General features: G+C 56.5%; 1 protein-coding gene across 2 annotated transcripts; it reads left to right on the top strand.

Moving 5' to 3' along the window:
- Positions 1-1,864: 1,864 nt before the first annotated feature.
- GC (GC vitamin D binding protein) lies at positions 1,865-8,877 on the top strand. 2 transcript variants are annotated; one of them, XM_065837046.2, is made up of 13 exons: positions 1,865-2,061; positions 3,947-4,016; positions 4,645-4,777; positions 4,881-5,092; positions 6,323-6,455; positions 6,601-6,695; positions 7,006-7,135; positions 7,294-7,496; positions 7,684-7,816; positions 7,907-8,004; positions 8,304-8,436; positions 8,520-8,583; positions 8,718-8,877. In XM_065837046.2, exons 1-12 carry the CDS (start codon positions 1,878-1,880, stop codon positions 8,571-8,573), a joined length of 1,578 nt encoding a protein of 525 aa, XP_065693118.2. In that variant the 5' UTR covers positions 1,865-1,877; the 3' UTR covers positions 8,574-8,583; positions 8,718-8,877. The 2 variants fall into 2 exon arrangements, with proteins under 2 accessions (XP_065693118.2, XP_065693119.2); XM_065837047.2 differs by having other exon boundaries at positions 8,709-8,877.

Here is an 8,877-nt window from a genome sequence, read left to right as displayed (position 1 = left end):
CCTGGCCTGGGATGTCTCCAGTGACCGAACCCAGGGCCTGATCAATGATTATGCCTGACGAGGGATGTTGTGCAAGCGGTTCAAAGGGCTGGGGGGCACACCGAGGCACGGTGACCCCCGGGATGTTTGCACGGGCCGGGCAGGGACCTCTGCGAAGAGCCACAGGAGCTTAGCAGCTCAGCAGCTCTGGAGGAGGGTAAACAAGAACCGACAAATCGGATCTGCCGATGCCAAAACCGTGGTCAGCCGCCTGGGGCAAGGGGAGAAACGACAGCAAAAGGTGCGTGAACGGCAGAGAAAGTCACCAGGAACGCCGAATGGTTTGGCCCCAGCAGGCACCTTTGGTGGGTGCCATCCTAAATGGCACTGGGGAGCACGAAACTGGGGTGAGCAATGGCACAGCCAGCTAAATTGTACCTCCAGAATCCTGCGTGCTGTAAGCCACGGCTGATGAGCCGTTAAGCACCCCCTGATTTGCAGAGTTTTTTTACAAGCAATTATCTTCAATTTAGTTTAACAGATACCGAAGTTTTTGTCGAAAATAGGCTGAATAGGTGGCGATTCAGCAGTGCATTGCTGAGAAATTACAGGTTGACTCCCAGAGGGGAGTCACAAAAGAGACCGAATATCTGTGTTTATAGCCAAATGGGCCATTATCTAGGTTTCTTTCCACAAGCACACTGTAATCATACCTGATCTCTAACGGCCCTGAATCCTCTGGACTATCCACATTGTGCCACGGTTTCTGATATTATTCTCCAAGGCTATGAAAATAATTCCTGGCCTGAAGAGCACTTCAGCGGGCATGTTCACCTCGGTGGGGGCTGCTCACCGCGGAAAAGCACCTTTAGCTGCAGTAAAGTGAAAAAACCCACTCTCTCACATCTTTGGACACACATTGGGTCCCAGCCATCCCTTTTGTTCACTCAGAGCCATTTCCAGACCACGAGTGTTGAAGGACTGTTCCCCAGAAACAGCCCCAGCCCTGCCAGCTTGGGAGCGCGGCCCGGGACCAGCAGCAGCCAGATACAGCAGCACTTGCCCCAAACAGCTGCAGAACTCCATACCCTCACCTAGGCAGAAAAAAAGAGGATATCTGAGATTTGATTGCTCTAGTTGTGATCCTCAGGGCAGCACCGGTCTGTCCACACACGTGAAGCCACCGGAGAGGAGTCGGTCGCTTCAGCAAACAGCGCTAACCCAGGGCAGTATTCACTGGTATTTATTCCACAGCGGACTCTGTCTGTGACGCCCATTGTCTGTCTTTCTAAGGCTGAATAAATAAGCTGCTGCTGACCCTGGTGGCTTCGTGGTCCTTTTTCCCCAAGCACCAGCCTGGTATCTCACCAGCACCCACTGCCCCTCTTGCTGCAGGTCCTAGGGGGCTCCAGAGATGCCCCCATCAGCCGAATGAGGGGGGAAAAAAGCCACTTACACTCTCAGAAAGCAGCAAATCTCGGGGCACACGTGTGCTCGACACCCAGCCACGAGTCATTTCGGGTGGGAGTCACTGTGCCCCTGTGCTGGTGCCACGCAGTCACGGTGGAGAGGCTGTCCCCACCTCATCACCTCCCTGTGGCCACCGCAGGGGTGTCTGGCGCGCGTGCACCCAAAGGGCTCCCAACAGTGCCGCCTGCTCCCTCGCGCGGGCTGCGAGGACCGTTTCTCGCACAGCAGCACACGACGTGACACCCGCGCGATGCACGGGGACACTGCCCCCAGCCAACCTCCTCTTGCCATTCATGTTAAACCCATCACAGGCAGAAAAACCCTGCCCGAGCTCCCAATGCAACGCCTTCCAGTTTTGCCAGGTTAATGATTAAAATCAGGACGATTTTGGAGGCTCTGGCACCCAGACAACAGCAGGCAGGCCAAGGATGCTCACCCTCCGCCCCGCCGCCGGGATTAATCATTCATCTGGCAATCGGCAGTTCCTTCATATAAATGCCGAGAGGGGTTTCCCAGCACGGTTTTTTGGAGGCAGGAGGAAAACCAGCAGCACCATGAGAGCGGCTGTCACCCTGCTGCTGCTCCTCGCCGCCGCGCGCGCCGAGCACCGAGGTAAGAGCGCGTATCACGGGCGTCCCTCCCCGAGACCCAGTTCTGGTAGATACAGCACCGCACGGTTTTGCTACTTACTAAATGGGGCCCACGACACCACACATGTTCACATCAGTAAACTCAAAATGGGGCTTTCCACCCCACAGCCAAGCGAATGGCACGAATGGGGCTTTGCTCTCCCCTGGAGATGAGGGTACGAGGTTGGGGTCTGCCAGCTCCCAGCCACCTCCCCACTTCTCAGCCCATGGCCAAACTGCTGGGCAGGAACGAGAAATGGAAAAGCGGAGGCGTGGGGTGACGTTTCGGTACCCGGGACCCCCCTTTCTGGAGGTGCTGGAGGAGTGGGGAGGGGAAGAGGCTGGACTGTGGTTGGGGGTGCAGAGAGGAGAAGAGGACAGTGTGGCAGGGCCTGATTTATTACAATTTCAAGGGAAAATGAGATTTCATAACCCCCTTCACAAGCACTATCGCACTGCAAAAGCCACCCCTCATCTAAAAACCATGTTCTGTGCAACCTCTTGTGTCCCACACAGCCCCACAGGGAATCTTCCACCCGCCTAAAGAACCTCTTCAGCTTATTTCTCCCATACTGCTTTAGGAAAATGAAAAGACACGCAACATGGCGGCACTTAAAGCAGGACTAACAGGCACGGGTCCTCTGAGGAAAGCAAATTACCTTTTACCGTGGCTTCCCCTTTTCCCTGGTGCAACTACCTTGCAGAAGGCCCCTCATTCTTTCTTTCCCATCAAAGCAATTACAGAATCATGGAACAGTTTGGGTGGGAAGTGACCTTCAGAGGTCACCCAGTCCTACCCCTGCTCGGAGCAGGGACATCTTCACCCAGATCAGTTTGCTCAGAGCCGCGTCCAGAAGCAACGTGACCTTTGGCTGGCGTGGCAGCATATAACCCCGCGGTTTTGGGAAACGACCCCGTTCTGCAATGCGATACCAGTAAATACTGGTATCAGTATCTACCCTGCCTGTACCAAAGTCTAACCAATGTGGTCTGTAGCAAAAATAAATAGTGTTTTCCCTGGGACGAAAGAGTCGCTGGGGATGTTCTGAGCACCACAGTCACATCTCCACAGAACTCCCAGTCACTACAGTCTGCAAACCCTCCCGAAGAAACCAACAGTGCTTGTTTCAAACTCACAAAAACGTGGATTAGGAGAAGGGGGAATGCGCCTGATGTTTTACCTGTAGCCATAGGGTTTTTTCCTCCGCGCCCTCGCTTTGTCTGCAGAGCTGGAGCAGCAGCTCAGGTACCAGATGTGGCTCCAACACCCGCAGCGCGGCAGCAGCCTCTGCTGGTTTCCAGCACAGCACCAGCGCCTTCGCGGGGACTGCAACGAGTCTGGCTTGAGAAAAGAAGCCACTGCATTGAAACAAAACAAAGCAAACAACAACAAAAGCAACTCTCCAGTCAATAAAGGGAAAGCCTGTCAGCATTTTGACCGTGGCTTATAGTGGTGTTGCGACCCTTATTCCCACACTGCTGCTGCCCAGGAGAGAAGTGGAAAGCGAGAGCAAAACAGAGGACAAGTGAGAACTGGCTGGTCCATAAATGATCATTTTCCCTGGCAAAAAGAGGAAGACGCAAGTTATTTTCCACAGTAGAATCAATTGAGCAGAGCAGTGCTGGTTTAGTGGCTTTTGTTGGGTTGCCAATTTGCTACCTCGTTTTCCTACCCCTTCTAGTAGTCCTCCCCAACCAGAACCAGCCCGAGCTGTAACACTGGGAAAACGAACTCGCTCTCCCGGGAAACAGGGGAAGCCAGCGGGTGTGGGGAAACCCAGGCACAACGCCGCAGCCCCCGCTCCCCGGGCACCGCCAGCTGTGCTTCAGTAAGCCGAGTCACAATCCTCCTCTTTCTGCTCTTGCAGGTAGGGCTTATGTCCGGGACAAAGTCTGCCAGGAGTTCAAGACCCTGGGGAAGGACCAATTCCGAACCCTGTAGGTACCTCCTGCCGTATTTGCCTTCCCAGGACGCTCCGTGCAAAAGTCAAGACCAAAAACAAGTGAATAAAAGTTATCTTAGAAAGGGGAAGATTTATTCACTCCCTGCAAATGAGGGCTCCAAGTGCTCTTAACAGGCCTGCCCACAGGAGAAAAGTTTGCTTTGCGGTTGGAGTCCTCAAAACCAATCAGGTGCCCAAATAACGAGAAGCCGCAGCAGAGCGGGTGCCCTCGGGAAGGGCGGCCCGGCCAGACCCGCCGCGCTCTCCGGCCGCGCTGTCCGAGGAACATGCTGCTGCTTCTCGCAGCTGCTCCTCTCCGGCCGCGCTGTCCGAGGAACACGCTGCTGCTTCTCACAGCTGCTCCTCTCCGGCCGCGCTGTCCGAGGAACACGCTGCTGCTTCTCGCAGCTGCTCCTCTCCGGCCGATGCCGTTAAACCTCATTTTGACAGAACGATGCTGTGCTGTGGTTTTTGCTTTGAGAGCGCAACCTGATCCGGTTGAAGATGTCCCTGCTTGTGGCAGCGGGGGTGGACTAGATGAGCTCTGGAAATGCCTTCCAAGCCAAACTATTCTGTGATTCTACAATTCCCCGGGCTCATTGCCTCCTTTCTCACACTCCCAGGACCATCATTGCCAACAGCAGGAAATTCTCCAATGCCACCTTCGAGGAGATCAACCACCTCGTCCATGAAATCGTCTCTCTGGCCGAAACCTGCTGTGCCGAAGGCACCGACCCCTCCTGCTACGACGCTGGGGTGAGGCTGACCCAAACCAGGCACCGGACCCCAAAACCAAGGCGGGGAGGGGACGCGCACACAGCACGCCCCCCGGCACGTAACCTCCTTCCCTCCCCCACAGTCCTCGGCTCTGTCAGCCAAATCCTGCAGCAGCCGGTCGCCCTTCCCGGCCCACCCCGGCACGGCCGAGTGCTGCGCCCACGAGGGGCTGGAGCGGAAGCTGTGTCTGGCTGCCCTGCGGCACCCGCCCCAGCCCGTGCCCAAATACCTCCAGCCCTCCAACGAGGAGATCTGCCAGGCCTTCAAGAAGGACCCCAAGGACTTTGCGGACAGGTAAGCCAGGCTGGGGACAGCACTCGGTGTCGCTGATAACGCTGTGTCCAGTTCTGGGCTGCGCAGTTTAAGAAGGATAAGGAATTACTGGAGAGTACAGTGGCGGGCTACGAAGATGCTGACGGGTCTGGAGCATCTTTCTTGTGAGGAGAGACTGAGAGAGATGGGGCTGTTCAGCTGGAGAAGAGAAGCTGAGAGGGCTCTTGTCAATGGTTATAAATATCTCAAGGGTGGGTGTCAAGAGGATGGACCAGACTCTGTTCAGTGGTGCCCCATGACATGATGAGGGGCAACAGACACAGATTGAAACACAGGAGGTTTCAAGGAGAATGTTGTTTACCTTGAGGGTGCCAGAGCCTGGACCAGGCTGCCCAGAGAGGTTGTGGAGACGTTCTCTGGAGACATGCAAACCCGCCTGGATGCGACTGTGTGATCGGCTCTGGTGAACCTGCATTAGCAGGGGGTTGGACTAGATGGTCTCTAGAGATCCCTTGTTACCCCAGCCTCTCTGCGATTCTGCGATAACACTGTGCCAAGCCTGGGTGCATGCCAGCACTGGCGGCATCTGGGTACCCACCGACCAAACCTCTCCCGGGCAGCGGCAATCGCCGCCACGGCTCTCGGCACCCACGAGCAACTGAGTCGTGGGGCTACCAGTGCATTGGAATGAAAGGTGGGGATATCCTGCATTTGCACAGACCCCAAGAACAGGACTTTACCAAATCACAGAATCATAATTCTGGTTGGAAGAGACCCTCAAGATCATCGAGTCCAACCATTAACCCAACAGTGGCACTAAGCCATGTCCCTAAGCACCACATCTACAAGTCTGTCCAACCCCTCCAGGGACGGTGACTCCTCCAGCGCCCTGGGCAGCCTGTTCCAGTGCCCCACAGCCCTTTCTCTGTGAAGAATTTTTTCCTAATATCCAATCTAAACCTCCCCTGGCAACTTGAGGTCATTTCCTCTCGTCCTACCGCTTGTTACTTGGCAGAAGAGAGCAACCCCCTCCATGCTACAGCCTCCTTCCAGACAGTTGTAGAGCGCGATAAGGGACAAGCGGTGCTATCAGCCCACTCCGTGGCACGACGCGCTAAGCCGGCAGCACAGGGGACGCCTGGAGAGGGCTCACATCCCCAGCACAGCCCTGACCCCCCCAAACCCCACATCTCCTGCACCCCAGCACCTGGTCCAGCAGCACCGGTTCTCTCCAACCCACCTCTGCTGCAGGTTCCTGTACGAATACGCGAGCAGCTACAGCCAGGCACCCCTGCCTGTGCTCCTGGGCTCCACCAGGACCTTCCTCTCCATGGTCTCCACCTGCTGCATCTCCCCCGCGCCCACCATCTGCTTCCTGAAGGAGGTGAGGTCCCTCGGAGCCACCGGGCTCGTCCCTGTCCCCGCTGTGTGGGAAGCAGGGTGAGCGGCACACCGATGGCTCCAGGAGAGGTGGGGGCACGATGCTTGCGTTCCCCTGGGAGGACACCTGTGTCTTCCTTCTGCGGCAGAAACTGCAGAGGAAAAACCTCTCCCTCCTCACCTTGATGTCAAACCGAGTTTGCTCCCGCTTCATAGCATACGGGAAGGACAAAGTCACCTTCAGGTAAAAGGGGAAAATGGCCTTTTCTCTCCTTTAACATGGCTTGGGCTGGGAGATCTTTCCTATTTCAAGCTGTGGATGCATCTCGCAGGAAGTGTTCACAAAGCCGATTTTTAACTAAGATATAAAAAACAAGTTGGCTGTAGCATCCCATAGGAATTCTCTGCATATAGCAGAGACGCAAAGGCAGCCCTGCGAGTCCTCATCGCGTCCCTTGGGCACAGTACCTGGCAAAATCCCCGCTGTGACCTGGTAATAGGGCAAGGGAGAAGCTGAGCTCCCTGAGCCCCTCGTACACCTTGTGCCTGCCCAGCTACCTGGCCATGCTTGCACAGAAGACGCCCGGTGCTTCGTTTGAGGACCTCTTCCCTCTGGCAGAAGACGCTGCTGAGGTGTTTTCCCAGTGCTGTGACTCGGTGGCTGAGGATTGCATGCAGAAGAAGGTAGGAGAGCCAGGAGCCAACCCTAAAAAACACCTCCAGAGTCACAGCAGGGGCACCAGAAGCGAATCCTAGCCTGGTGAAGGGGTGGCAGGACCCCCAGTCCTCTGAAAAAGGGTCCACAGCCTCTCCCCACGCACCCTCTCCTCCCATTCATGCAGTTATCAGAGCACACCACCAAAATCTGCAGCGTGCTGTCAGCTCAAGACCAGAGACTGGCTGACTGCTGCCAGGGGAAAAACATCATCAACAACTACTTCTGCATCTCTGCCTTGCAACCTGCACCTTCCCCCAGGCTGCCAGAGGCGTCAAAGCCGACGAACAAGCAGCTGTGCGGGGAGGACGGGGCCCGCCATGTCAAGAGGTGAGACCCCGGCAGTACCGCTGCAGCCGGCGCACTCCCCTGCTCTTGGTTATCTGGTTTTAATCACAGAAAAAATATTATAATAATTACGATATTATGATATATTATATAATAGATATTATAGTAATCATTGAAATAATTATTATAAGAACCCGTACGGTGACTCGTTTTGCCCACTCCACCCCAGGTACCTGTTCGAGCTGGGGCGGAGGCACACCAGCATCCCCGACATCTTCCTCGGCAAGCTGTATGACGCCTCTGAAAAGGTCATCAGGGAGTGCTGCTCTGCCAAGGATGCCCCTGCCTGCCTCGACAGCAAGGTGACCGGCTCTCCCTCGCCGGCCCTGCATCCCCAAGCCCCTCTGCACAGGTTTTGTCCGTGGTTAGAGCCATCTTCCTCTGCCATGCAGCGCCAGCAGATGGATGGAGAGCTGCCTCCCTTCCTGGAAAAGGCCAACCAGCTCTGCGGGGAGTACAACGAGTTAAACTTCCTCGACTTCAAGAAGAAGTAAGACTTTTCACCCCAGAACTGCCCATCTGGGGCTGTGCATTGGCAGCTACAATCCAAATCTAGCCAACGCAAGGGATACACAAACAGAGCATCTGCTGGGAGAGATGCAGAGTCACCCACTGTTTCGAGCAAGGTCTCCCTCGAAGCCTAAGTAGCAGCAAAGTACAGGGAAACATCACAAATCCCTTGCGTGGTGCCCAGCCCTGCTCTCATGTGTGATCCCACCCCCTCAAAACATGGCCTGGGGATTTCATGTCCCTGGGTCCCTGCTAAAACCTCCCGGCCCCACACTGCAGGCTGCGGGAGAGCTTGATGCGGACAGCGCCGGGCGCCAGCCCCGAGCAGCTGGGGCTGCTGGTGGAGCAGCGAGCAGAATTCGCCTCCGCCTGCTGCCCCGCCACCTCGCCCCCCCTCTACTGCACCTCCAAGGTAAAGCCCCAGCCCCTCCTTGCCTTGCCGTGCTGTGCCCATGGCAAACCCGTGCCCCTCGGCTCCTTCCCCCTCTCTTGCAGGTGAGCGTGGTGCTGGGTGACACGTGCAAGGGCAGCTCCTGCCTGCTGGTGTGAGCACCCCGAGGTGAGCGGCCGGGGCGGGGGGGCCTGGCACGGCCGGGGCGGGCAGCGCCTCTCCAGTCGTGCAGGGATGGAGGGGGCGGTTCAGGGGAAAGGGCCCTGGCCACCCGCCCAGGCTGAGCTCTGCAGGGCGCGCAGGGAAGGGGGACGTGCGAAGGAGCACCGAGGGCACGCCTGGCAGACGGCCGCTTTGCCTCGCACCGGGAGAGGAAGGTGCCACCGAGTTCGCGGCTCCCGCCTGCCCAGCGGCAACAGCGCCCATGTATTCCTGCAGCTGCAATAAAGCCTGAAACAAGCA

Source organism: Patagioenas fasciata, chromosome 4, assembly GCF_037038585.1.
Source record: "Patagioenas fasciata isolate bPatFas1 chromosome 4, bPatFas1.hap1, whole genome shotgun sequence".
Taxonomy (NCBI): domain Eukaryota; kingdom Metazoa; phylum Chordata; class Aves; order Columbiformes; family Columbidae; genus Patagioenas; species Patagioenas fasciata.
This window is presented reverse-complemented; position numbering and strand designations above follow the sequence as displayed.